At 56.9% G+C, this 27,054-nt stretch overlaps 8 protein-coding genes across 8 annotated transcripts; 2 read left to right on the forward strand and 6 right to left on the reverse strand.

The window, feature by feature from the left end:
* Positions 1 to 904: 904 nt before the first annotated feature.
* On the reverse strand, positions 905 to 1,678 carry GLRG_03146 (Tim17/Tim22/Tim23 family protein; the record flags this gene model as incomplete). Its single annotated transcript, XM_008093831.1, has 3 exons — positions 905 to 1,261; positions 1,377 to 1,472; positions 1,574 to 1,678. The coding sequence occupies 3 exons, from the start codon at positions 1,676 to 1,678 to the stop codon at positions 905 to 907; spliced, it is 558 nt and encodes a 185-aa protein (XP_008092022.1).
* Positions 1,679 to 2,377: 699 nt separating this feature from the next.
* Positions 2,378 to 6,249, reverse strand: GLRG_03147 (ubiquitin carboxyl-terminal hydrolase; the record flags this gene model as incomplete). Its single annotated transcript, XM_008093832.1, has 8 exons — positions 2,378 to 2,487; positions 2,538 to 2,667; positions 2,720 to 3,037; positions 3,089 to 3,688; positions 3,742 to 5,337; positions 5,388 to 5,847; positions 5,918 to 6,065; positions 6,123 to 6,249. 8 exons carry the CDS (start codon positions 6,247 to 6,249, stop codon positions 2,378 to 2,380), a joined length of 3,489 nt encoding a protein of 1,162 aa, XP_008092023.1.
* A 3,780-nt stretch (positions 6,250 to 10,029) lies between these two features.
* Positions 10,030 to 11,341, forward strand: GLRG_03148 (uncharacterized protein; the record flags this gene model as incomplete). Its single annotated transcript, XM_008093833.1, has 3 exons — positions 10,030 to 10,106; positions 10,191 to 10,473; positions 10,538 to 11,341. 3 exons carry the CDS (start codon positions 10,030 to 10,032, stop codon positions 11,339 to 11,341), a joined length of 1,164 nt encoding a protein of 387 aa, XP_008092024.1.
* A 620-nt stretch (positions 11,342 to 11,961) lies between these two features.
* GLRG_03149 (septin) lies at positions 11,962 to 13,310 on the reverse strand (the record flags this gene model as incomplete). The annotated part of the gene is made up of 4 exons (XM_008093834.1): positions 11,962 to 12,540; positions 12,602 to 12,912; positions 12,974 to 13,136; positions 13,206 to 13,310. 4 exons carry the CDS (start codon positions 13,308 to 13,310, stop codon positions 11,962 to 11,964), a joined length of 1,158 nt encoding a protein of 385 aa, XP_008092025.1.
* Positions 13,311 to 13,792: 482 nt separating this feature from the next.
* GLRG_03150 (uncharacterized protein) lies at positions 13,793 to 16,615 on the forward strand (the record flags this gene model as incomplete). The annotated part of the gene is made up of 3 exons (XM_008093835.1): positions 13,793 to 13,810; positions 13,872 to 13,984; positions 14,053 to 16,615. 3 exons carry the CDS (start codon positions 13,793 to 13,795, stop codon positions 16,613 to 16,615), a joined length of 2,694 nt encoding a protein of 897 aa, XP_008092026.1.
* A 125-nt stretch (positions 16,616 to 16,740) lies between these two features.
* GLRG_03151 (HypA protein) lies at positions 16,741 to 18,434 on the reverse strand (the record flags this gene model as incomplete). The annotated part of the gene is made up of 6 exons (XM_008093836.1): positions 16,741 to 16,761; positions 16,839 to 17,062; positions 17,170 to 17,381; positions 17,443 to 18,161; positions 18,218 to 18,259; positions 18,321 to 18,434. 6 exons carry the CDS (start codon positions 18,432 to 18,434, stop codon positions 16,741 to 16,743), a joined length of 1,332 nt encoding a protein of 443 aa, XP_008092027.1.
* A 1,566-nt stretch (positions 18,435 to 20,000) lies between these two features.
* GLRG_03152 (uncharacterized protein) lies at positions 20,001 to 21,142 on the reverse strand (the record flags this gene model as incomplete). Its single annotated transcript, XM_008093837.1, has 3 exons — positions 20,001 to 20,149; positions 20,216 to 20,950; positions 21,058 to 21,142. The coding sequence occupies 3 exons, from the start codon at positions 21,140 to 21,142 to the stop codon at positions 20,001 to 20,003; spliced, it is 969 nt and encodes a 322-aa protein (XP_008092028.1).
* Positions 21,143 to 24,254: 3,112 nt separating this feature from the next.
* Positions 24,255 to 26,405, reverse strand: GLRG_03153 (uncharacterized protein; the record flags this gene model as incomplete). The annotated part of the gene is made up of 2 exons (XM_008093838.1): positions 24,255 to 26,211; positions 26,272 to 26,405. The coding sequence occupies 2 exons, from the start codon at positions 26,403 to 26,405 to the stop codon at positions 24,255 to 24,257; spliced, it is 2,091 nt and encodes a 696-aa protein (XP_008092029.1).
* Positions 26,406 to 27,054: the final 649 nt, after the last annotated feature.

Raw genomic sequence — 27,054 nt, forward strand, 5'->3', positions numbered from 1 at the left:
GTAGACGGGTAAGAAACTATCTGTAGATTCCGAGAATTTGGTGATGAACAATTGGAATTTAACCGGCGCAATAGATCAAGCACAGAAGTTCTATAGCGAGGACGTCGAGGGTGATAAAGTTTGTGTGTCGCTTTGGAAGGGACAACAACGTACGAACGTGACCTATCATTTCAACACCCGTATCGTCTCACCCTCCGGGGGCTGCCGTGTCGAATGTAGAATGGGTTCCCTTGGCATATGTAATCTGATACTTTCGGCTTGGTCAACAAAGAAGTCCCGACTTCGCTAGGTAAGCATGATGGTTATACAGCGCCTTGGTAATAACGAAACATTTGAGGCTCTCGAAGGAGGGGCGACCGAATGGGGAGGCTCCCTTTCTATAGGTACTTAATGTCTACAACGGTCCATCTATATTACAATTCCATTCTTCAACCGACGTCCCAATCGTCAGCTACCGGGACCGGAGTCCCTCCAACAAGAAACGTGATCTCGTCTCCCCCCCGCGCCGTAGATATATTACTATTTTTTCCAGCACACTTATCACTTCGGCCCGCTGTGAGAGAGTGTATACGGGCCCTTCCAGTGTGAACAGGAGCTTTCCTCCTTTGCAGACGGACACATACACACACGCTCCTTTGAAATCAAAGTGGAGAGAGTTTTTCGTCTATACCACCCCTCGGCCTGTCCCCCTCTTCAGAGGCCGCTTCTTTCCCGCTCGCTCAAACCGCAGGAATTCCAGGGGAGCCCCTTTCCTCCCCATAACGCCGTGCAATGCAAAACCCATCTTTTGGTACATGTACAGAACGTGACTCTTTCTTCGTGAGCAAGCCACACACACACACACACACACACCCTGCGTGACCCCCTATTCAGACACGAAAAAATCCAACCGGTAGAACCGCTCTCACTCATCCTTGGGCTGCCGCAAGTACACGTCGATGGCGGCGCTAAAGGCCGCAAAGGCCACGCAGCCGCCGAGCGCGGCCTGCGGCCCCGCGTTCTTGGCCAGCAGGCCGCCCGTCAGGCACCCCGCCGCGACGCCGTTAGCGAGGTCGTTTTTGGCCCGCAGGCCCTCGATGCCGCACTCGATGCCGGCGTAGAGCCCGCCTACCTTGCCAAAGTTCTTGGCCATGCCGTACGACCGCACGCCCATGTCCTTGAAGCCCACCTTGAGCTGCTGGCGCAGCGGTAGGTCCGCGATCGGCGTCACCGTTGTCTGTCCCGCCGTCGTCGCCGTGTGGAAGGGGGTGTCGTAGGACATCTGTCAGGCGCGCGGGCACCGCAAGTCAGTCATTTGTGGTATTTTTTTAAAAAAAAAAAAAATTGAAATAAAAAGAAGTCCAAAATTTTCGAGTCGAGAGGAAGGACAAACGTACAGACGCCATGAACATGCCGAACAATCCGCCCATGCCGAAACCCATGACTCCGGATATGATGCTCTTGGTGAAGCAGTTCTCCATGAAATTGGCCATCTACGCAGCCGGTCAATTAGCCTCCCGTTCTTCAGTAAAGCCGATTCCCCTGCGAGCGCATCGTCGCAGAGACAACAGAGGGTACTGGTTCGATGGCTTACGGCCTTGATCTCAGGGTCCGGGGGTCCCAGACCGGCTGCTGCGGCGCCGGGGGTTTCGCCTTGCGGTATTTGAGACGGCGTCTGACCACCGCCGGGAAAATCCATCTTGTTGAATAGTAGGACGGACGTCGTTTAGTGAGCGGCTCGGTTTGGAATACGCCGGTAATGCGATCGTGACGGGCAGTCCAGGAGTGCGTAGGAGCTGACGGATGGATCCCGAATATTTCTGCCAGCAAATACCGCCCATTGAATACTCGAACAAAATTTCGATGCTTATCTTATCAGCATACGGAGCACGTGCTGTGCGCCAAGACCCGACCGACCTCCGAGCGGGCTATTCCGACCTTTGGCGGGGCGAATGCCGCGTCGTCTCCGCATTACACTTTCGGGGGCACGAGTGACTCGCATAGATCTGGACTCAAATGAACTCTAAACACGATAATGTTTGGCCGACTTCGCCCCAGACTATGCTACTGGCAACCTCGGGTCAATACGAATGTTGACCGTTTCTCTTTCGAGTGAGCTACGTGAATTCTGTTCTCTATCGTGAGATCGCGCGCGGATAAAGGCCTGCGGTGGTTCTTGCTTGGCCTACCATGTGAATGCCCTCCGATGTCGAAAGGCAAGAGTCGGGCCTAAAGATGCCTACTATAGACCCCAGAACCATGAAACTATGCGCATATCCCTGGCACTACCACCGTCTACCGATAGCGGTCGTGGATGCATTGTCGGTCAAAAAAAAACTCCAAGCCCCCTCACATGTCGTTCCTTCGGCATCCAACATCGCGCAACGGTCGCCTTTCATTACCGCAAAAACAGGTCACCAACTCCGTTTCTCAATGTTCTTGTCCGGTCGACGTGGTCGAGGCCGAGATAGTCGTCATCGTTCGTCGCCACGTTCCACAGCTCGTCATCTGAATAAATATTAGCAAAGCAGGATGATGGTGGCATTGGACGCTCCTACCATCATTGAGGTATTGTGGCTTTGAGAAGTGTGATCTCTTGACCACGGCAAACTTGATCTTCTCGAAACTCTTGCCCTTCAGACCAGTCCGCTTTTCCAGACGCTTCTTGGTATCTGCGAATTTTTCGCCCTGCCCAGTGTTAGTCTTTTGCATCCAATTCGTCGACAGTCCTCGCACGTACCTCGATGAGCATGAATTTGAAAGGAACGCCGTGGACCCTACTCGGCTCGTTCTGGAAATGGAACACCTGAATGAAGTTGCTTGCCTCCTCCTCGTGAATCTCTTCCTCGGGAACCCGCTCCGCAAAGACGTTGGTGTAGTCGTTCATGCTGATAACGGGATATTCGCGTGGCAGTTCGCGGTAAAACTTGTGGCTACTGGTCTCGTACACGCGAATGCGTCCGCCCTCGGTCTCATCAGGAATGCCTGCCTTCTTAATCAAGACCTGGATAAGATCCTCAATGTTGCCGTTCTTGGCAACGAGAAGGTCAAAATGCTCCTGCATCGAGTCAGTATGGCCCAGTCTCTTCACGCCCGCATTGCCACGTACCTCCTTCGTGATGCCTTCGCTGAGCCAGGTGATCTTAACAGTCTTCTTAGTGTCCAGCTCGGCCAAGCTCATGTCCAATACTTCAAAGTAGAAGGCGTCCGTCCGTTGACTTGAGCTCAGCTGGTTGTATCCAGAGGGGTTCAGGATGAGTTGCAAACTTTGGTTGACTCCGCGCTTCACTGTTGTCTTGGGGTTTCCGGTAGCCGAGTTGACGGTCCAGAAGCGGATGTGGGTAGGGTCGACGCCGAGTCTATCACCAACGCGCTCTGCAAGCACATCGTAGCTGATCTTGGAGTTTAGGACGAGCTCGAACGGAGGGAACTTTTCGGGGTTGCAGCGGGTCGGGTGTGCGTGGAACTTGACGGTCTTCTTGTTGTGGAGGAAATCGTAGTACTCCCTCGCGTCGTCGAAGCGGTCAACCTTCTTCGGCGGCTCGTCTGCTGCTTGCTTGTCGCCCAATCCCAAACGCTTCTCGAGGATGTTCCTGTCTCCCTTGCGCTCAGTCGTCTTCTGGAAGCAGATGATATCACCGTCCTGCAGTTCTGCGGCCTTGAGAGACTGCTTCGGCTTCAGGCCCTCGATCATGGTCGGCTTGATTTCCTGCGCAAGTGTTAGTAATGCCTATGAATAGCACATGCAGGTTATCAACGCACCTCCCAGAGGGAAATCTTTTCATCCGACGGTAGCTTATCGCCCCAGCCCATCTTCTTCATAATGATAGGGACCAGCTCTTCAACCTTCTTCTCTTTGCTGATGTAGACGTGGCCAATGCCGTGAAGGGACTGCGCCTCGACGTCGAAGTGCTTGAGGAAGATCAAAATGAGATCGCTCTTCACAACGACGCCGTTCAGCTGTCCTTGGTAGGTCGGCCAGACCGCCTCGCCCTCGGGCGTGATCTCCTCGGCGACCTCGGCCCAGACCCTCAAGAACTGATCACGGTGCGCGGCCGCTCTCTGGAAGCACTCCTCCACTGTTGGACGCAGATCCATGATGGGCTGGTCGGGGCGGATGGTCTTGTTTTGACGGTTGACCATGATCCAGAGACGGACCTTGCGAGGGTCCAGCTCAAGAGATTCCGCAATGGTCGCCACCAACTCTTCCATCGTCGAGGAGCGAAGCACACGGTATGATTTGGGCGCGCCCTCATCTTCGGCATAATCCGCATCGAACGAAGTCAGGTCGGTGCCGCCGTGAGCCTTGAAAGTTTGCTCCGTGATGACCTTGACATAGATGTAAAGGTGCTGCTCCTCCTTCTCCTTGCGTTTGGCCTCTCTGAGAGCGGTCTCCTCGTCGAATTTCGATCGCAGGTGTAGGGGAATGTCCTCTTTGGTGACGGGGCACAGAATGTCGTCCAAACGAGACTGGCGAATGTAAACCAGCATGTAGGCGCTGTTCTGGCGCACGACTGGTGTCTTCTTCTGCAGGGGCGCCCGGGGGTTGCTGGCAGGATGCGTTCGGTATTCCCCACCAAAGTTCTCCTCGAGCACTTCACGCATCGTAGCCTTGGTGACCTTGTCGTCGTCATACTTGTAGAACCATCCGTCCTTCTCGGGCTTCAGGAACGCGTAGTAGTGGCCGGCGTTCAGGTCACCGCTATGGACGAGCACGCCATGGAGCTGATACATCCAGGGCTCCGATTTGTCGGCATCCTCTGCAAGGTACGGCGACGCATCAAAAACCTCAGGGAATTCGTACCGGTCGTTGATCTTCATCATGGTGTCTCGTTGAATGTCGTATTCAAACCGCTTCAGCTGCAGGTGCAGGACATTGGGAAAGCTCTGGAAGATGACTCCCTTGTTGGCATCCTGCAGCTTGAACTCGTCGCCCGCGTAGTACTGGTTCTCACCGTCCATCTTCTCGACCTGAACGTAATCCTTAAAACTGTCAAGCAGGTTCTTGTTGCCGCTGACGTTGAGCTGGATATCCCAGAAGTCTTCGACACGGCTGGACTCGTAGTCGACGTTGACGCAAGAAATGTAAGTTTTTATCTTACCACTGAACATCTCAGGGAGGACGTGCTCAGCCGGAGTGCCCTTCATCTTTTCTTCCATGCGCTCCATCAGCTTTCGCGACAACTCCTGGACGTCCTGCTGTTCAAAGATGTGCCTCGTCTCCCAGCCGAATGACTTGGTCAGCTCGTTGGTTCCGACAGCCTGCTCGGAGGTCTGCAATTGGTAAAAGAGACGTTGCAGAGTGTATGCGCTGTTGCCCATGCTCTCTTCGCTCTGGGTGGGAATTTCGTAGATGGCCTATGGCACGTCAGCACTTGATCTCGTCGCATGGGAGGGATCGATCGTACTTTGCGGAAAGCATTGGTAAAGTACAACGACTGAAGCAGAGAGTTGAGGTAGCAAGTGGCGCCTTGGTTGCGCAGGCCGACGTAGCCCGTCTCCTTCTTGGAATCGTAGTTGTTGAAGTTGTGCCACAGGACGCCCGTCTCGTCCCTGACAACGCGGACGTAGGCAGTGATGTTGGCGGTCTCGTTCTCGCACAGAGGTCGGCTTCCACCCTCCCAGGGCACGTTGAACATCTTCCGAAGCTCGAGGAATCGGGTGAAACCCCAGTCTGACTCCTCCTTGGTGAAACGATGATGCGCTGTGTGATGACTGTATAGGCTCGGGTCGTTGGGGTTCCAGAGGACGAGGGCGAACTGCACGCAGCAGCTCCAGTTTTCAGGAATGTTCGATGGCTCGAAACCGTGCTCGAGGTAGATGGAGCACTGGTCGACGTTATTGCCATGCGGGAAGAGCAGAATGCGCCTAGGGGTGAATGTCAGCGAAGCCATCATAGAAGAAGGCCGCGGGGAGCCATGAGTAGGAGGAAGCTTACCATGGATAGCCACCGGCTTGAAAGACTGGGCCGTGCTCCTTCTTTGACATTGACCTCCATGCTTCAACCGTCCATGTGTTGACTACGTCTTCGACGATTTCGGGCTCATCGTGGAGGGGCGGGAAGATGATCTCCTTCATTGCATCGACTGTCCCGAGTTAGCCGGGTGGGGCAAGGGGCCTGTGGAAGGGACTGGCAATCCTACAGTCGTTTGCCAAAGGCAAATCTTGCAGCTGTTCGGCCTCATTGTCGAGGTTGTCGGGGTTGATGATGGCAATGGGCTCCTTCTCGGGGTCGGCCACGCCGACGTATTCGTCGGTGTCGACTACCATCTCGTTCGGCGAATGAATATCGTTGTTGTAGCTCTGCGGCAGTAGAAGTCTGGATTAGCCAAGGTCGAGGCCTAGTGTAGTGGACGGTAGGAGAAGGGCAACCGGAGAGGGAATGCGTAGAATGGTAGTAGATAGGTTTCGGTCTAGTAGGTAGCTTGGCTCGGTGGAATGGCGGGGTATGGGAAAGTAGGGTGGGTGAAGATGACGGGAAATGAGGAATAGACCAGATGAGAGGGACAGAGAAAGGGTGCAGAGACGAAGCTCAAAAGGCAAGATGCAAGGAAGGAAGACAGGTAGGTGAGAGGGGCAAAATGGCAGCTGTTGTCTCTGAATGTGGTTCGTGGCTTACCATAGTCTACCTGCAGTGGCGTGTGAAAGAAATGGGGGAGCGAGAGCGGATGCCGTTGCCAGTCGGGAAACCACAGCAAAAATGGCGATTTGCGCCAATGCTGCTTCGATGACGAAGTGAAAGCCGCAGCGGCAGGAAGGCAGCAGATGATGGGCGGGCGGGCGGCAGGCTGCGTAGAGGACCCAAGAGCAGCGGGTGCAACGAGCAATGGTGCCTTCTTCAAGACAAGCGTCGGTTGTAGCAAGATTGGTGCAGGTTGGTGGTGAGGAAGAGATCTTGCATGAACAAAAAGACAAGACCAGGAAGGTGGAGGCGGCGGCGGCGGCGACGGCGGCGGCGGGCTGGTCCAAGCAGGTGCACCGTGGGCAATAGTTGCAGTGTATACTCCGTAGCTTGGTCGGTAAAGGCAAGGTGAGGTAAGGGTAAGGCAGGCAAGTCGAGACGGAGCCCGGGTACAAGGCAGGGAGGCAGTCCAGTCAGTCAATCAATCAACGCAGCAAGTCAACAGTCAGTCAGCCCCTGGCTTCCAGTGAATGAGGGTGTGCTATAAGGCGTGATGCACCAGACCGAGCAAATCCAATCGTGGGGAAGAAAAGGTTGGAGACGACGAGTCCAGGTTCGTGGTGAGGCGCAGCACTTCATACGTAGTAGGTAGATGCTGTGCGTGGCATAGTGTAGAGCACCGGCAGAAGTACAGTGGCAGCCACAAGCCAGCAAGGGGGGGAGGAGGAGGAGGAGGAGGAAGACAGCCCGCCCAGATACCTGGTGGGTGAGTGACACCACTGGAGATGGATGGAGTGTGAGAGAAGCATTACCTAACTAGGTACCTACACAAATAGCACAATGGGGGCTTTGACTTGGTCAGGAAGTTTAGGTACTGTCTGTTAGTCAAAGGGTTGGCCATAAGGCGAAAGCCTTAACATAAAGCCCACACGTGGAATCTGTTTCGGAGGCACCAGGGTGTGAGTGCTGGGAGGCCAAGCTGCCCCTGCTCCTCCCCCCCGCTCCCTTCTCATTGGAGAGAACAACGCCCCCCACCCCTCCAATGACGTTGCCGTGGCCGTGACCGCGACCGCCAGGCTCCAGCAGAGCTGCTCCCCTCCTCGAGGCCCTTTCACCTGTCATCTCACCAATGCTTCGTCAGTGTTGCAGTGTAACGTCTTGAGCAGCTGACAAAAGCCTTCCTCCTGTTGACTTGGAGGCCAGTTACCACTGCTATCGATGCAATTAAGCACAAGCCAAATCCCGATAGGGCTATATATCATGAAGCCAAACAACTGGTGGGCATTATTCCAGGAATCTCATTCATCACGCCGTCTGAAACCTAGATCCAGAAATATGGCCTGGGGTTCCAAACCTGACCCTCCCCTATGAGCTGGTCGTCTCACCCTCCACGCCTGTCAACTCTAGTCCGAATATCACCATGCCTTGGTTTTCGGTGACTTTCCTCTCAATAGGGAACCAAGCACTTATGCCGACAAGTAAAAGACACAGCATCCAATGGAATCCGCGGTGCTTTTACTCCGGCAGTACCGCGAAGCATTGAATTCGGCCGAAGTGAGCTTTCCCAGCCGTGACGCCATGCGTCTTAGTCATAGGTTAGTGTGGCTCCATTCATCCGAGGTGCGCGCGTCTCCTCAGCCTGGTCCTGAAGGTGGCCCAAGATAACAAAGGCAACGTGCCGCAATGTCGTGGGACTGGGCTGCAAACGACTCATATGACAAGCTTGGGCGATCGACATGGACTGCGTAAGCTTATATCCAAGTATGAGAGCTCCATATACAACTACCGTCCGATCCGAAGCATTCATTAGCTTATAGCTAAGCTGCCTCATGGCCCTGCCTGGACATGGCAGTGTCCAACGGCGCAGGCTCCCCTCCGTGGCCAAAAGTAAAGTCGGTGACATTCAACACCCCCACTCGATCCAATCAGTAATGCAGATCAACACCGACGCAGAGCTTTATCCCCTGCTACTATGTAAACTAGTCTGCACCTACACTACTGCCGCTCAAATCCCAGCTTTCCAGTAGCCCATGACGCGTTACGGAGATGTGACGCTTCCAGGAAAGCAACTCGATGAAGCTGCGCAGTCTGCACTCCATGCGAATAGCGTGCGGGGCAAAACACTGGGCAAAACACTGGGTTTTACCGCGCCTCCGCAACAACACATGGTTTCGCCTTATCGGGGGGGGGGGGGACATCTGCCCATGGACAGACTATTCAAAGCCCAGGACATGCGGTGCTCTGGCCAATACTGTAGTAGTCTGTATGAACCTCGAGACGGCTGAGATGGATCTGAACTAGGTCGGCCGTACTCCGCAACAATATCCAGCTTGGGTGCTTAGGTGGCTCTGCATGAGGGGTTGGAGGTAAATCTAATTCCGGTACTCTGAAGATTGGACTACCGAGCAACATTGTCACCCTGCCTCGTGCTGCATTGTCTTTGTGAGTATTCCTGGCTCTCTTATCCAGTTGTCAGGAGGGGAGCGTAAGCAGGAGGCGCCCCTGGCGAGCTGCAGAACCCCCAAACGCGTATTTTTCACCCGAGCCTCCCACACACTGCTCTCCTAGTGTCTCCTAGTGCACCTATTTAGTGTATTCCTGACCGAGGAGTCTGTCAACCTTTGCCAACCAGGAAACGCGGGTGGTCCACCAACCGGGCAGACCAGGGGGGGGGGGCGCGGGCGCCTCTCAAAAACGACGCTCCAGCGCACCGCGCTGAAGTGGTGGGGGCTCCGTTCCGCCGACGGGGCCCAGAATACGCCAGGTCGTTTCGGCCGCTGGGGAGGACTGCACGCTGGACTCCTGCCTGGGTTGCCCGTTGCGGCAGTCCGCAGCATGGTGCGCCGATTCCGCAGTGTGGGGTAATTAAATAGACCCTGGTAAGGTAGCTGCCGCCCGACCCTTTTCGGTGCGAGAGTCATCCAATCTGTCGACCGGCCGGCCTCGCCCTCTCGAGAGAGCTTCAAAAGCTACCCAACCCGATGTGAGACGATCCTCCCCCCCAAAATTCGCTCATATAATACCGTCTCTCTCCTCCTACTCCTTGGTCACAGCTCCCTCCCCCCCCCGCAAACTCGATTTTGCGCAAACCCGTTGCCCTCGACTCCACACAGTTTCGCACCTCTCCTCGCATGGAATCGACGGCATGGTTTCCTTCGCATTGCGGCATGCCGGTGGACGATGCGGATTGACATCAGCCTCGAAGAGGACATCGCTGCCCGTGCGTGTCGGCAAGCTACGTGAACGCGGCGTCTCGCCATCGCCATGGCGCTTCATGAGCAGTTCTAACTGGAGACCGGTGTCGGCCCTGGATGAGTGCGCCTCACGCCCTAGCAAAATCGCTGTGCCTTACAGTCACATGCTAACAAACCCTCGTTTCTACCAGATGGGTCGTGAGAGAGGCTCGCCCGATCAGCTTACGACAGCTCATGGTTTTCGGCCGCTCCCTCACGGAATCACGCCTTTTGAGCTCTGCAAACTACGTTCGAACCGAGCTGCCGACTCGGTAAGGGTTTCCCCCTCCACCTTTACGTCACGAGTTTCCACAGGAGTGATATCAGGAATTGACTGTTCGATCCCGTCACAATAGAATAGCGCATCGCATTCGAGATATGCAACAGCTGCCCTACGTTGTAGTTACGAACCCCCACATTAAAGAAGTCTACGAGCTATACAATAATGCGTTCGACACGTTTCGCAAGATCAAGGAGATCAAGAACCTGGAGGACAACGAAAAGTTCTGCCAGATAATCGGCCGTATGCTCAAGGCGCACCTGACCGTCATCCCCAAGCTGTCAATGGGAATCCTCGAGAGCAGAGGCCGTATGGACGCCAAAGACCTCGATAGGTTTATGAACACTATCCTGAGATCGGTGAGTCCCGCTGTTCTGCTGATACCGCCCACCTCGGCAAAACTAACCCGGCCCTTTCTCCCAGAGAATATCCCGTAGGGTCATCGCCGAACAGCACCTAGCCCTGACGGAAACGTATCACTCGCCGTGGTTCTCGCCCGGCGCGAAGCTGTCCGAGTCCGAGTTCATAGGTGAAGTCTTCATCAAGTGCGTCGCCAAGGACGTCATCGAGCGCTGCACCCGCGCTGTCCAGAGCCTCGCCCGCTCGACGTACGGCCAAGACGTAGAGCTCCCCGAGATCAAGGTCGAGGGCCACCTCGAGGCGAGCTTTCCCTTTATCCTCAGCCACCTCGAGTACATCATCGGCGAGCTGCTTCGCAACTCCGTCCAGGCAGTCGTAGAGGGGCGACAGCAGCAGCAGGGTAAGAACAAGGACGCCAAGGTCCCGCCCATCGAGGTGACCATTTGCGAGGCGCAGCAACACGTCATCATCCGCATCTCGGACCAGGGTGGCGGCATCCCTAGAGAGGAGCTGCCGTACCTCTGGTCCTTCAGCAAGGGGCCACAGAGCCAGCGCCGGCTGGAGAACCTGGGTCGGGTGCCCAAGCTGGCCGCCACCATGCAGGAGCTCCACGTGTCGGACGAGCTGGGTCGGGCGGACATGAAGACCCCGAGCCACGGGAGCTCCCTGGCTTCGATGACGACACGGCCACCCGACCTGCGGCTGGGCATGGGGCTTCCCCTGAGCAGGGTCTATGCCGAGTACTGGGCGGGCAGCCTCGAGCTCCACAGTCTCGAGGGCTACGGCGTGGACGCGTTCCTTCAGATATCGAAGCTGGGCAACAAGAATGAGCAGCTGACTACTAGGGCCACGATGGATGCTGTGTAGTGTAGTGTAGACAAACCGTAACAAGGGGCGAGACGGCGTAAATTTTAAAGATACCAACTGGGCGACATCAGGACATCATTGGACAGGCATATATACATGCACACACGAGGCTAGTACTTCGTTACGGACACACATGAAAGATTTAGGATTATAGACGCCTTTCTCATTAATTTTGGTATCATGAAAAGGTGAGCTGGATTACATCGTGACTAAGAAACAGGATAACTAAACGGGGGGGTGGGAAGAAAGGGTGGGGGGCAACAAGTCTTGAAAAAGAAGAAGAGCTCCCAGACGCAACAACGTCCATCTCGTACCGTCCGTGCTTGGGCATGATTTTCTTTCTTTCTTTGCTTTCTCTCGACTTGCGGTGAAGACCCTTGCCCATGTCGACGAGGCGACCAATGAGACAGGGCCACTGCAGTTGGCTAGAAAATAGCATATCCATGAAGACGAATCAAGAAGATAGAGATATTGCGGTGGGTTGGTGCTTCGGATCCCCGATCCCCGATCCCCGAATGGTAAGAGAAGAAGTAAGGTAAGCGTCGAGAATCCAGCAAGCACCCACTGCCCAGGAACAAACCGCTCAAAAATCGAGGGGGGACCGTCACACCCGGATAGCCTTAGCGGCGGCCGTGGCTGCGGACGGCGCTTCCTTGCATCTGCTCCAGCTCGGTTTCCAGCTGCTTGATCTGGGCGTGGGTCTGCTCGAGGTCCTTGTTGAGACGGTCGCGCTCGGCAATGAGCTTCTGCTCCCACTGGCGGAAGCGCTGCTCCTCGATCTTGACCTGCTCGGTGAAACGCTTGCGCAGCGCCTCCTCCTCCTCCTTGAACTTGGGGTTGTCGAGCTTTCTGGGGCGGGCCTCGCCGAACTTACGGGTCTCCATTTGCTGGGCACGGTAGGCCTCGTAGTGCAGCTCCTCGGTGGTGTGGATGAGGTCGAGCATGTGGGTGCGGATGAGGATGGAACGCAGCTTCTTGAAGTCGCAGTGGTCCTCGTTCTCGACTTCGGCAACACCCCAAGAGTACTGGCGACCCTTGACGATGCGGCCGTCGCCGGTCTTGACGTCCTTCTCGGAACCGATGACGGCAAAGGGCATAGCGGCCATCAGGCTGCGAGCGTGCTGGGCAGCGGGCTCATCGTCCTCCTCGACGGGGGGCTGGTAGATCTTGATGCTCTGGGCCTCAATGACAGCACGGATCTGTAGCACGGTGCGGTCAGCAAATGTTTGTTTACACGGCTTGGAAGCGAAATCGGCTTACGCGAGCCTTAAACCTGGCCAGGTCCGCAGGGCTAAGGGTATCAGCCTTGGCGATGACGGGGATCAAGTTCACCCTCGAGCAGAGTCTCTTCATGACCTCGATGTCGAGGGGCTTCAGGGTGTGGCCGGTGGGGCGGATGAAGTACAGGCAGGTGTGGACACGCAGGTCGATCTTGTCCTGGCGACGAGGCTGCTGCTCCTGGAGCATGTAAGACTCGTGCTGGTCGTCGAGGAACTCGATGATGGGCATCCACGAGTCGCGGTTGTTGACGTAGTCGCCGAAGCCGGGGGTGTCGATGACGGTCAGGCGGACTGTAAGCCGTGTTAATCGCATGATCCACACATCGGTGATCGGAACAGCACGGCAACATACCCTTGAAGAACTTCTCCTCCAACTCAGCCTTGGTGATTTCGATCTCAACCGTCTTGTCGACCTGCTTCTGGTGACGGCGCTTGTGGTCGGCATAGTTCTTGATGGTCGTCGAGAAGAGGGTGTTGATGAAGGTGGTCTTTCCCAGGCCGGACTCGCCCGCAACCTGGTTATTGTTTCAGTCATTTCTGCTCGGATAAAACATGTGCTTTATACTGCACCAGAGTCGACATACCATAATAGTGAAGGCGGCACCTCGCTTGGCAACAATCTTGTGTCGCTGGTTAGGGAGGTTGGCGATACCAATCGGTGAGGCGCTCTCGGCGGCGGAAGGGGCCATTTTGGGCGGTATTTGACGATGGAACAAATCAGAGAACGTTTGTGATGCCTGGGAAAGGGTCGTGGGCCGCGGGTATCGCAATTGAGCACGCGAACTGTTTTCGTGATGTGGTTGCGGTGTGGGCGTGTTGACTGTTGAGTTGGGGAGGTTTCGAGCTCGTGCTTCAGGGGAATCAAAAGGTGCCACCTCCAAATTTCCCTGGCCGGACTTCTGGGGTTAGGAGGTGTGCATTCATTGGGCCAGTCGCAGGGGACTAATTAGGATCCCCTTTTCCTTCCAATCAGACCCCTTTTGCCCCCTGGCGCTTCCATCAGATGCACGTCTAGCCCAAAGCGTGTTAGCGCCGACAAGCCTAGGTGAGGATGAATGATTCGCCGACCCCACCACAATCGATAAGAATTATTCGAGGTACCTTGGTAGGTACATCCGGATTTTTTTTTTCGGCAGCGATTCCAAGGTCAGGAAATGGGTGCCAATTGACAATGAAGACCGATTTCAAGGTACGTTTCGTGCATTCTCCGGCGAGCGCGTGCGGTTTCTGACTCTGGGTGCAATTCATAGTTCTCCAATTTGCTCGGCACGGTATACTGCCAGGGCAACCTGCTCTTCAGCCCCGATGGCACCCATCTGTTCTCGCCCGTGGGGAACAGGGTCACTGTCTTCGACCTCGTGAAGTATGCTCCTCTCTCTCGCGCGTGCCGGCGGCGGCTGGGGGTCTTTGTTTGCTAACACGCCGCTCCAGCAACAAGTCACACACACTGCCCTTTGCGCATCGAAAGAACATCTCCCGAATCGGCCTTACTCCTCGAGGCAATCTGCTGCTGTCTATTGACGAAGATGGCCAGGCCATTCTGACCAACGTCCTCCGCCGGATCGCCATTTACCGATTCTCGTTCCGCTCCTCCGTCACCGCTCTCTCCTTCTCGCCCTCCGGGCGTCACTTCGCAGTCGGCCTGGGTCGCAAGATCGAGGTCTGGCATGTGCCGTCCACCCCGGACGCGAACGCCGAGGGCGAGCTCGAGTTTGCGCCCTTCGTTAAATACCACACCCACACTCAGCACTTCGACGACGTGCGCAGCATCGAGTGGTCCAGCGACTCGCGGTTCTTCCTCAGCACCTCCAAGGACTTGACGGCAAGGATATGGAGCTTGAACCAGGAGGAGGGGTTCGTGCCGACGGTGCTCTCCGGCCACAAGCAAGCCGTGGTGGGGGCGTGGTTTTCCGAGGACCAGGAGACAATCTACACCGTGAGCAAGGATGGCGCCGTGTTTGACTGGAAATACGTCGGAAAGCCGGTCCGCGACGAGGACGAGATGGTCGACGTCGACGAGGACGACATGCGCTGGAGGATCGTCGACCGACACTACTTCATGCAGAACAGCGCGCACGTCCGATGCGCAACCTTCCACCCCGAGTCCAACCTTCTGGTTGCCGGTTTCTCCAACGGCACCTTTGGCCTGTACGAAATGCCCGACTTCAACATGATCCACACGCTCAACATCTCGCAAAACGAGATTGACTTTGTGACGATCAACAAGAGCGGAGAGTGGCTGGCGTTCGGCGCATCGAAGCTCGGGCAGCTGCTGGTGTGGGAATGGCAGTCCGAGTCGTACATCCTCAAGCAGCAGGGCCACTTCGACTCCATGAACAACCTGGTCTATTCCCCGGACGGACAGCGCATCGTCACCATCGCAGATGACGGCAAGATCAAGGTGTGGGATACCGAATCAGGGTTCTGCATCGTCACTTTCACCGAGCACACAAGCGGCGTGACAGCCTGCGAGTTCTCCAAAAAGGGCAACGTCCTCTTCACATCCAGTCTGGACGGTTCGGTAAGAGCGTGGGACCTCATCCGATACAGAAACTTCCGGACGTTCACGGCGCCGACAAGGTTATCATGGTCGTGCATGGCCGTCGACCCCAGTGGCGAGGTTGTCGCCGCCGGGTCTCTGGACTCATTCGACATCCACATCTGGTCTGTGCAAACAGGACAGCTTTTGGACCAGCTCACCGGCCATGAGGGCCCGGTCTCGGCCCTGGCCTTCACGCCGAACGGAGACTCTCTCATCAGCGGCAGTTGGGACCGCACCGCAAGGATCTGGTCCATTTTCAACAGGACACAGACCAGCGAGCCTCTGCAGCTGCAGGCCGACATCCTCGACATCGCCGTGCGGCCCGACTCGCTGCAGCTGGCCATCTCGACGCTGGACGGCCAGCTGTCCTTCTGGTCGATCACGGATGCCGAGCAGGTGTCGGGCCTGGACGGCCGCCGCGACGTCTCTGGCGGACGCAAGATCACCGACCGGAGGACGGCGGCCAACGTGGCGGGGACGAAGAGCTACAACACCATCCGGTACAGCACGGACGGGAGCTGCCTGCTCGCCGGCGGCAACAGCAAGTACATCTGCTTGTACTCGGTGCACACCATGGTCCTCCTGAAAAAGTACACAGTCAGCGTCAACCTGTCCCTGTCCGGGACGCAGGAGTTCCTCAACAGCAAGCTCCTCACCGAGGCCGGCCCCGAAGGCCTGATCGACGACCAGGGCGAGGCCTCGGACCCCGAGGACAGGAGAGACCTCACCCTGCCGGGCTCGAAGCGCGGCGACCCCTCGGCGAGGAAGAAGGTGCCGGAGGTCCGCGTCTCGGGCGTGGCCTTCTCGCCCACGGGCACCGCGTTCTGCGCCGCCTCCACCGAGGGCCTGCTCATCTACAGCCTCGACAACCTGCTGCAGTTCGACCCCTTCGACCTCAACATGGAGATCACGCCCGCGTCCACGCTCGCGGTGCTCGAGAACGAAAGGGACTACCTCAAGGCGCTGGTCATGGCCTTCCGCCTCAACGAGGCCGGCCTCGTCAAGCGCGTCTTCCTGTCGGTACCGCACACGGACATCGCGCTCGTCGTCGAGGACATGCCCGTCGTCTACGTGCCCAGGCTGCTGCGCTTCGTCGCCGCGCAGACGGAGGAGACGCCGCACATCGAGTTCTGCCTGCTCTGGGTCAAGGCGCTGGTGGACAAGCACGGCGCCTGGCTCACGCAGCACCGCAGCAAGGTCGACGTCGAGCTGAGGGTCGTCTCGAGGGCCGTGTCGAGGATGCGCGACGAGATCAGGAGGCTGGCCGACGACAACGTCTACATGGTGGATTACCTGCTGGGCCAGGCCAACGACAAGAAGGAGGCGGAGGGTGGCGTAAAAATGCTCGATCTGGCCGCCTTCGATCACCCCGCAAAGACGCTGGCTATCGGGGATGCGGACGAGGAGGGCCAGAGTGACTCTGATGGAGATGGATGGGTTGGTCTGGACTAGGGATCCCATAGATATTATTACAATGTATACCCCCGTTTTGTCAATATTTACTCGCCCGCCTGCCCTCAATTGCGTGCGCTCCTTTTTCACAATCTTGGACCCGTCCCGGCAGCACCGCCGGCTAGTCAATCGCGAGCGGGAATGTCCTAGGAAATGGTTAGACAACGGCGAGCGGACCCCTCCCCCGGCGCGCAAAAGGGCAGTAGGAGAAATCTCTACTTACCTTCCACGCCTCATCGAAACCGGCGGAGCGGACCCATCTCGTCTCGGAGTGCTCCGTCCCGTCCAGCAGCATGTAGGACAGGCGGAGCCACTCGTCGTCGCCCTTGATCCTGATCCACGGCCTGTCGCTGTACCGGGACGACAGCTCCTGGCAGATGCCGAGGGCGCGCGCAACCTTGATCGTGTGGCCGTCGTCGGGGATGGCGTGAAATCTCGGGAGGAGGTCTGCATACACTCTGTCAGCGGTTCTGTTCTCACGAGCTCACAAGGCGCGGACGTCTTCGGAGGGGGGCATTGCTGTTGTCATCGGGCGTTTTTTTTCTTCTTTTTACCTGACGGCTTGGAAACCAGCTCTCTGCCCTGGTCCTTGTCCCTCGGTCGGTACGACCTGACTTCGTCCAGGCGGAGTTGCGGGCAGCCGCGCGCCGCGTACTGGACGAGGTCCATGCGGATTTTATGCTCCAGCAGACGGACCTTGTTCTCCGTCGAGACCCACGGCTTGGAATTGAAGCTCAGGAAGATGGGCGCCGCGTTTGTGTGGTGGCTGCGAACATGTCAGTCGGTCGTCTCCGGCCAGGACGCTCCGGGGAGAAGGGAGTGCTCACATCAGGAAGAAGTCCCACTTCGCCTCCTTTCCCGGGTGGAGGGCCGCGCCGCCGGCGACGTAGAAGGCGGTGTGGAACATCTCGGCCGTCCGCTCGTCCAGCTCTTCGGGCAGGACCTTGACCTTGCTGGCGACGCCCATCATCTCCTCGGGCGCGCGGTTCATGACGCCGTTAATGATCTTGTTCGCGTCCGTCATCTCCGCCGCCGTGGCCAGCTTCCGCTTACCCCGTATCTCGTCGATGAGGTCCGCGATGCGCGGCATCGGCGTCTTTGCCATCTCGTTCGCGCGCCTCTCCGTCTCGTCGAAGAAGCCCTTGAGCTGGTCCTTGTGCACGGCGGCCTGGGCCAGGCCCTCGGCGACGATGGCGGGCTGCTCCCACTCGACGCCGTACATGAGCTGGATGATGGGGTGCAGGAAGCCTCCGAACATGCGCCGGAACAAGTCGTCCGCGCGCTCGTCGCCCTTGAAGAGGTGCACGTTCAGCGCCGCCTCCCAGCCCAGCCTCTCGATCTCGCGCTGGTAGAAGAGGAGGAAGTCGGAGTAGTGCTTCTCCCGGCCCAGGTACTTCTGGGCCTTTTCCCAGTCGTGCAGCTCCTCGACGACACTGTCGTGGCTCTCCTTGGCCGGCCTCTGGTAGTTTGCGTTTCCGTCGTACGCCTTCTGGATGGCATCCGGACCCGCGCCGGTGCCGTAGAGTGCCAGGACGTGGTGAGGGATCTGGGCTGCGCTTAGAGACTCGGCCCCGCCGGTGCGTAGCGCCTACGTGGACTTACATGGTTGTGGAAGCCCTCCTGGTTGAAGAAGACGTGGTGCTTCTGTCTCGGACGGTCAGTGTGCCTATCCGTCGCAACGAGCTCGGTTGGAATGGGACCCCACCTTCAGATCCTCCTGCAAAAGCTCCGAGACCTTGTTCGCAGTGGCGTCTTGCTGTTTGAACCGCCACAGCCCTGTGTTTGTCACCGGGACACGAATCTTGTATGCGGTCGCCATGTTGATGCTTCTCGTCTGGCCGAATGAAAAGGGGTCTCTTCCACTGAGAATGGGGTGCTTTGAGATTCGTCTAGAGGCGGATGACGACAATCTCATTTCGCTGCAAATAAGCATCAGAGTTGCATGCCAGGGACGCGGGCCGTTGTTGATCTTATGTATTGAGGGCGGGGGGAGGGGCGTTTGCAATTAAGACTTGGGTTTGCAGCTGTGACACACACGAGAGGGCGAGAGAGAGCGCGAGCGTGCCGTGATGGAGATCGGACGCCTGCCTGAATGGTGCCTTGGCGCGGGTAAGCGGTGCTAGTGGGCTCCCGGCGTGGAGTCCGTGATGCGCGCCACTGAACTTTGTCATTTCCCCAGGATACGGACGTCATCCAGCGCTAGAGACCGGCCTACGGCGCCACATGTTCGGGTACAGGCCGAATGCCAAGACCGAATGGCAGGGCGAGAGGCTGCAACTGCTAGTCAACGTCCTACTACCCGATCGCGTTGTATTGACACCTTAGTCCTATTACCCACATGTAGCTGTAAACCTTAAGTACATTGAATGTGACAACAACAGATGCGCCAAGTCGCGGCAAGGAACGGTGGACGATGATCCGGTACTGTGCTATAGCTACTCGAGTTGGAATAGATACTTGAGTGTGTGCCGCCGCTTTTCTTGGCTACTTTCGTTTGCAGTTGGCAGGCGGCAGGGCTTGGCGAGGCTTGACAGCTTCCGGTGACATGCTTACTGTCTTCAGCTGCAGTTGACATATCGGTCGGATAAATGGTCTAGTCGACTGTACTCGACGCGCAGAGCAGAGTGTTGTTCATAAAGCAAAAATTCGCGGCTTCACAAGAAACGCCCGAATACAGAGCAAGAATGGAGTGGCAGGTGACCCCAACCTGAAGCCGGCAAGCAAGGAACGAAGAACGGACGGAGCGGGTCCAAGTGCCGACCCTGAGCTTAAGCTCAATTATCCCGGGTATGGATGCCAGTCATCGTCCCCCCCTCCCCAACTATTTAACATTCTCCTTGGCCTGCGAAAACGCAAACCAGAATGTGCCTGGTGCCCGGTTGGCACCACTCATCGCGGGTTAACAAGGCCCATCATGGGCCAGCCCTCCAAAAGCCAGTCAGGGACCACACGCCAACGGCCATGTCTCTCGTGCGCATGGCCAACCGCAGCCCCAAACGACAGGTTTCGCGACGACACGTTCACAATGGGCTGGGTGCCAGACCCGGCGCGTCGTGTCTCCAGTGCACCTTGAGAGTCTCAGCCAGACGACCTCAAGCTCGGCAGGAACGCAGACAGTAAGATCTGAACACTGGCGTCTTCATGACCCGTGTGAGTGAGCTCTGCGTGTCGGCGGTCGTAGACTCGGGATGCGGTGTCACGATGCAAGTATTGGGATGAAGATAAGTGTTTATGACAAAAACAAAAAAAAAGGAGTTTTGCATTGAAAGCTTCCCCTATCCAGGGAATTAATCGTGGTATCACCAGGAATTTTATATCTAAGAGGGGGGGTAAAAAGGCGAGGGAAATGGGGGAAAATGGGCGTCTCATCGTAATGGTTCTTCATCTAAGCCTTGCGCTTCTTGTTGGGGGTGGTCTCATCGGCGTCGCCCATCTCCTCGTCCTCGTCATCCTCGTCGTCCTCGTCGTCCTCGTCGCCCTCGTCATCGGACTCGAACTCGGCATCGGACATCTCGGCGGCCTCCTGGGCTTGGGCTATCAAGGAGAGTAAGTCTCTGTCTTGCCCTTGGGCGTCGGCGGCGCGCGCGCGGAGAGACTTACTGAAGTAGTGGAGCGCCTCGGGCCACAGGTCGGTGGCGATGGCGACGGCGATGTCGTCGCCGTCGGGGCAGATCTCGAGCTCGAACTGGACCTGGTCCTTGGCCTCCTCCTCCTTGTCATCCTCCTCTTCGTCCGTCTTCTTGCCCTCCTTGCGGGCCTGAAGGTCGGCAAGCTCCTTGGCGAGGACGGCGGCGCTCTCCTCAGGGGAGATGCGCTTGCCGACGAAGCCGAAGAAGGTGAAGAAGGAGACACCGCCCATGCCCGTCTCTTCGACCTTGCTCTTGAGAGCCTCGGCCTCGGGGGTCAGATTTCCGGGGGTGATAGGGCCCTGGTCATAGACCTTCTTGGCGAGGGACAGGAGGCCCTCGGTGAGGTCCTTGCCGTCCTTCCACTTGATGTCGACGGGCTCCGAGACGAGGCCGGAATAGGACTTGGAGTGGCGGTACCAGAAGGTCTTCTCAACGACGGTGTCCTCAAAGTACTCGTTCTCGTTGAACTCGAAGCGGATGGTCAGGCTGCGAGGGTCGCCGTTGGCCTGGCCGTTGTCGATCTCGGGGCGCGAGACGGCGACGTTCTTCAGGGAGGAGAGGAGCAGGGCAGCGTCGGAGGGCTGGATGTGCTCGTCGATCTCGGCGGGGGACTGCTCAAAGACGAGGGCCCAGAAGTTGGGGATCTTGGAGATGACGGCAGCGCGCTTCTCGTACAGAGGCTTGGAGAGCTCGTACTGCTTGCGGACTGGGTAGGATGTTAGCGTCGGTGAAGTTTTCCTCACAGGGGATCACATCCGAGGTGGATTGGAAGGTGAGAGGGATTGCTCCTCGTCAAACAAGTCCAATACGTACCAATCTGGTTCTCAACCTCCTCGAACTCGCGCTCGAGGTCGGCGAGCTGCTCGTAGGTGACACCGGTATCAACCATCTCAACCATTTTGGCGGTAGTGTGAGTGAAGGGGGGAGAAGTTGTAAGGGATTGGAAGTGATGAAGAAGGGAGAATCTCGAGGTAAATTTTCCTGAGATTTCACTTTCTTCGTTGGTGGGGTTGTAATTGGCTTTGGGGACGCAAAAGATGAAATGACGACGGACGGAATGAGTGCCTCACCCCGAGGGAAGTCTCTTATATAAGGAAGATACCACCGGGACGTGCTTAGCAAATATGTTCCCAATATTTTTTGTTTTTATTTTCCTTAAGTGGAAGCGGGAGGGGGGAGGGGAGAGAAAATCTGTGTGAACAGGATCGAGGGGAGAGAGAGAGAGAGGGAAAAAAAAAAAGGGACCGCGTTACTCAGGGACGTGTGGTAATGGAAGGCGACTGGCTGTTCTGCGACGGATACCAACAGAGGCAACGAGGAAGAGAAAAAAAAATTGACAAAAATTTCTAAACTGGCACAAGCTCCGTCCGGTCTGCCTGCACCAATCTGCACGTCTGGTTCAGCCTACTGCCTGCAACCGGTGTGTGTGCGTGTGCTATAACCAGCTTCAAGGTTTAGAGCGGTGACTGATGTCATTGGATCGTCCCTGCTGATCGCGAACTTTTCAGAATGCCCCTCCACCCCCTCCCCTCCCCACCCCACCCCACCCCACCCCCGGTTCAGTCAACTACCACCCATCAGCACTGCAGCGCAGCCCAGGAATTGCCATCACATTGGAGCGACAACTGGACACTGAACGCAGAATTATGGCGGGGCAGCGGCCGGACTGGTCGCCCCTCGTGCATGGGTTGAGTTTTGTGTAATGCACCAATTCACGGAACCTGAGCCCCGATCAGAAATTAACTCTTCCAAATTCTTCCTTTGAAGTAGGGAGAAGCCATCTCGTGCCCCTCTCCCCTTAAGAGGCGTGCTTCTCACTAATACGACTCGACTTGACGACTCTCTTTGACCTTGGCCCGTTAGGTTCATCCTCGACGCTGAAGAGAAATTAGGGGTCCTGGATGATCGGGAGGGGTCAAGGGGCGCTTGATGGAGCCCATCTTCCAAGTTGTCGACATTTCCGTCAAGGGCGGGGACGGGAAAAAAATTACCTTCCTCCACGACTCGACCTCTCAGTCCCCCCTCCCCACCTCGCAAATTTGCCAGATGGTGGCCTAGATCAGTGACATTGCTCCAGCGCCGATGGGGCCTGACGAAAGATTTTCCCATTGCCTCTTCCCCCCTCTCCAAAGGTTGGTACATATACAAGGCGGTCCCTCTTAGGCGACAACTGCCCTGGTACCCGCTCGTCCAAGACTGGGAGTCCGCTGTTAGCGTTTTTCATGCAGAGGCTCTCCCAATCTCTTTGGCTGCCTAATGGCCTCCATTGACTTTTTTTTCCGATGTTTTTTTATGACCAACCTCGATCCACTGAGGGGTCGGTCCAGCGTGGCTGCCCCTCAGTCATTGTTGTTATTGTTGTTGTTGTTGTTGTTGTTGTTTTTCTCTCTGCCTCATACATTGTTGTTTACTGTCACCGTTCCGTATCTGTCTCTGTATTGGTTTTTGACAATGCTCGTTGAACATCTTCTCCAAGTTTTGGTGTATCGAAGCCCAATGCGTCAAGTGATGTCTTCGTCCAGTTGGTGCATATACCCCCTCCCCCCGGGCGGCGTAGCCTGTGTGTGTGTGTGTGGTGTGCATGTGTGTGGTCTTGACGCTTCACCATCCAGTCCCAGCCAAAGAAGTGCATTGAGAGAAACCCATGCGCGAGAATCGCCAATCTCAGACCACTGGCATGATTGGCGTCCCCTCCGAGCTCCTTCACGAAACCCAGGCCGAGGAGGGCCCGCGGTTGCACCGCCAACGACATCCGCTCGCGGGATGTCACCGCTGACAACTTCACGGCGGCATAATCGTGCAAAAAGGAAAGGAGAAGGGGGAGGGGGGGAAACTAAAGAAAACCCAGTGACCAGCAAGACCCAGGCAGCCCGGTGCCCGGGAGACGCCTGCAACACCCTGCCCGCTCACCACCGTTTGCGGGAGACGCTTACGGAATGTCCGGCGCCTAGACGCATTCCTTTCTCTCTCGGCGGTCGAAGAATGAAGAGGGGAAAAAAAGACGAAGAAAAAACCCTGCTTAGCGCCGGCGGGAAAAGGATAACTCCTGCGCGTCGCGGACCCTAGGCTCCGGTGCGTCCCCCTCCACCCCCTCCCTCCGCCCGTCGTCGCCGGACACCTATGCATGGACACTCGGCCCCGCCCCGATCCCCGTGCGCGACCCACAATGGGTCCGGACACCGAACGAACTCTCGCCGGACCGGAGCCCAGATGGTGGTGCCCATTCCCCGTTTTCCGCCGGCCCGATCAACGTCTCTCGCACTGTACACGTCGAAAGGGCCGTACCTACCTCGAATCGGCAGAGTTTCCACCTTCTTCCCCCTATCCTGGGATCCCGTCACTTGCGAGACTAGTGCCGCAGTTTCGGATGGATGTCGTCGCCCCACCCCCCCGCCCACCACCGGGACTTAGGTAGGTAAGCGGCACCAGCCGCTCCATGCCATGCTCGCCTTCGTGTCCCTAGACAAGGTTCGCAATCAAGATGCGCCTGTACATGAGATCACACGCGCATGGTAAACGCAGACACATGAGAGACTTGCTTGTGGGAAAAACTAAAAACTATATCCGTGCGAAGAGATCACAGTCATGCCGTGGCTTCCACGCGAGCCGTATTCCCGTCGCTTTTACAATTACCCTCGTGGGCTTTGACTACTATTGCTTGCGCAGTCCTGATGTTGACCCTTTGTCTTTTGAAGACTATGCAACGCCTCCCAAAATACAGACCCCCCGCTCCATACAGCAATAACGGCTTGATTCGAGTCCAAACTCACCAGCCCGGACACATAAGTCGTCCCAGTAACCATGCTCACAGAGACAGGGAGACAGGTTTGGAGGCGGGGTGAGGGGGGGAACGGAAAACAGAGAGTGGAAATCCGAGAAGATGGTCGGGTTTCCATGGCCTCTGTACTCTACCAATCGTCGGGGTATATCAAAAAGCCCAAATAAGCAACGCAAATCGCCGGCATAAAATCTTTCAAACAAGTAATGCAGGTCACCCTTTTGGCAACCGGCTACCACGTTATCTGGGTAACCCTAGACCGCATGTCTGGCATGCCGGTAATGATGCCTCGAGTACCAACCTGCAGGCTGGCGAACCTAGCTCTGAGGTCGAAGTCTACCGCCCGAACCATGACGCGCTTTTCCTCCGGGACGGACCGTTTCGTTTTGTACTGGCCAGGGATGACGCTGTCCCTTCGCACATCCCAGCGAGCGTTGCCGCCGGGCCCCAGAGGGGTGCCCTCGCCGAAATCTACCGACCCCCGCTTCACATTGCCATTTGCCAAGCTGGCCGGCGACTCGGGCGATGGCGCCGACCTATCCTCCTCTTCCTCGATTGCTGTAACCCACTGTCCGATGCGTGCCGTAAGCTCGCTATCCCACATACCCTCCCGACGGGCGCTACTCCTGAGAAGCTGAATGGCCTGCCGTCGAATAACTGGATGACGGCATTTGGTCGCAACCACGAACAAGGGCGGTACGATGCCCAGGTCGGCACTAAAGCTTGGCTTGATGTGGTAAGTGTTGTACTCGTGGCCACCGAAGATGTCGGGCGTATGATTGTGTCGGTGGGGGCACTGGTTAGGGTTGGGACACCTCTTGACCGCCGCGCGTCTTTCCTCGTCACCCACCACCTCGGAGGCAAGGTCGACAATGGCCTTGAAGTGGGACTGGAACACGTCGAACTGCGACTCGCTGTCGCTGTATGTCATGAGGAACAGGATTTGGCTCATGATTTGGAACATTTTCAGGACCGCAATGCCCGCTTTCTCCTGGAAACTGACACCCGGGGCTGTGCGAGACTCGAGGAGGTAGTCGAAGGCCTCGGACCATGCGTCCAGCTGTCCTTTGAAGCTCATTCCGTATTGCTTGAGGGATTTCGGCAGGATGCCCATCGGGCCGTTTGCGCCCGTGGATTTCTGGTAGACGAACAAGGTTTCCGTGAAGCGAAACATTTTCTCGAGCAGCTTGTCCCAGGCGATGCGGGCCTCCATCAGATTGGAGAACTGGTCAGGCACCGAGACCGAGCTCGTGGTTGACGGCGAGCTGCCGGCGTCCGAGGGTGGCGATTGGGGGAGCTCGGGAGTTTGCGGGGTCAGTCTGATCACGTAAGGCTCGGGGAAATGGAAGGCCATGTCGTACGACTTGGCCTGGATGGCAAGTCTGGTGAACATGGTGATGAGCTCCTCCTCGACGGGTTCCTCGGAAATGGGCAAAAACGACCTTCTCCTCTCCTCCCTGAGCTTCTCCAACAAGCCGAGGCCGGTTTGAATCTGTAGTATCGCCTGCCTGTGGTCGCCGACGAAGGAATCAAAGCAGGCGAGAAGCACGCTGGCCATGAGCAGCGTCCGATGGGACTTCTGGTCCTGGCGGAGGTGGACAAGTGCGTTGATGGCCTCCGAGTACTGTTTTACCGCCACTTCCCAGTGCCGGTTTGCTCTGTCCACGGGACTCATCAACTCGGACGGCGAGCCCGGCGGGGACTCGTGCGTCTGTTCAAGGGTCTTGTAGAGGGCTCCGAGCGCGACAACGGCGTGGCGGATGGCGTTTTCGGAGTGGCATTCTTGCAAGACGGTCCGAGTCCAGAAGACCGAGTCAAAGTAGCCGGAGAGTTCGTTGGCGGTGTGGGAGCGGAAGAGTTGGAAGTAAAGGCCTTCCTGCGGTGTCAGTTGGAGGTTGTTCGCCGGCCGATACCAGGTAACCATGGAAGGGGGGGCCGGGGTTTGCGGGGGCGTCAGACGGCGAGCCTGCAATTTTTGTTGCCTTCTGGGAGGCAGCCCCTCGATCGAGGACGTCCGCAGAGGTGCAACAACACCATCATGGGCGGGAGCGAGGGGTTTTGGAGCAATGGCGAGGACCTCGTGGGGTCTTGCGCTGCGGCTGGGAGGCGGGTAGCCGGCGCAGGTCTTCTTGGAACGGATGCACTGGGAGCAAGACGGCCGTTTCTCGTCGCATTTGATGCGCCGCTGCCTACACGGAACATGTCAGGGTCTGCCCTGCAAGGAGCTCGTAGCGGAATACGTTACGTACTTGCAATTGTTGCATCCCGTCTTGACTTTCGGTTTACTGGTCCTGGCCCTCTTTGGCTTCTGCTGAGAGTCGAAGGAACCGGTTGGGCTCGTGGATGCTGACGAGCTGGCGTCGGTGTTGTTGTAGGACGGCATTGTCGAGGTGTACACGGTGAAGTCTATGTAGGCGAAGCGAGAGCTCCATACGCATTCATCGCCTGCGGCTTTGAATCGCACAGGCCTTTATATTTCGGACGACGACGACGGTATTCGTGCTGTCGCTTTTGGACAAATCCGAAGGAGCAGAACAATTTGGCCACAATGCAGGGGGAAGTCTTAATTAGTGGGTGGTGTAGAGACGATAGTGCGGAGACGGGTAGTTAAGGGCCGGCGCGATGACAGGTGGTCTGTGAACTCTGCGGTTAGATAGGGTAGCCATGGGTTGGCCTCGGCAAGGTTGGGGGGGGATCTGCTCGAGAAACGGGGGGAGGGGATGGGATCCCCCAGCTCAAGCAAGCTCTGTCTGAGCTCCAGTACTTACATGATTGAAGCGGTAGTAAAGGCGAAGAAAGAGTGGGCTGGGGTGTACAGATGTGGGTGGAGAAAAACCGCCACAGCCTAGTGTACGGATACAGGGCCTTCTTTATGAACGTTTGTTGACTAAAACCGCGGCAAGTCGGCAAGGAGTAGCGACGGCTTAATCTCGATTAGGGCAATGATGTAAAGATTTATTTGGGGGTCGGGTCGGTGCTGTCTATGCGGGATGGGAAAAATGTTGGGCAGCTTCACAACGGCAAGTGGCCTG

The sequence above is a fragment of the Colletotrichum graminicola genome (assembly GCF_000149035.1).
Source record: "Colletotrichum graminicola M1.001 genomic scaffold supercont1.9, whole genome shotgun sequence".
In the NCBI taxonomy this organism is placed as follows: Eukaryota; Fungi; Ascomycota; class Sordariomycetes; order Glomerellales; family Glomerellaceae; genus Colletotrichum; species Colletotrichum graminicola.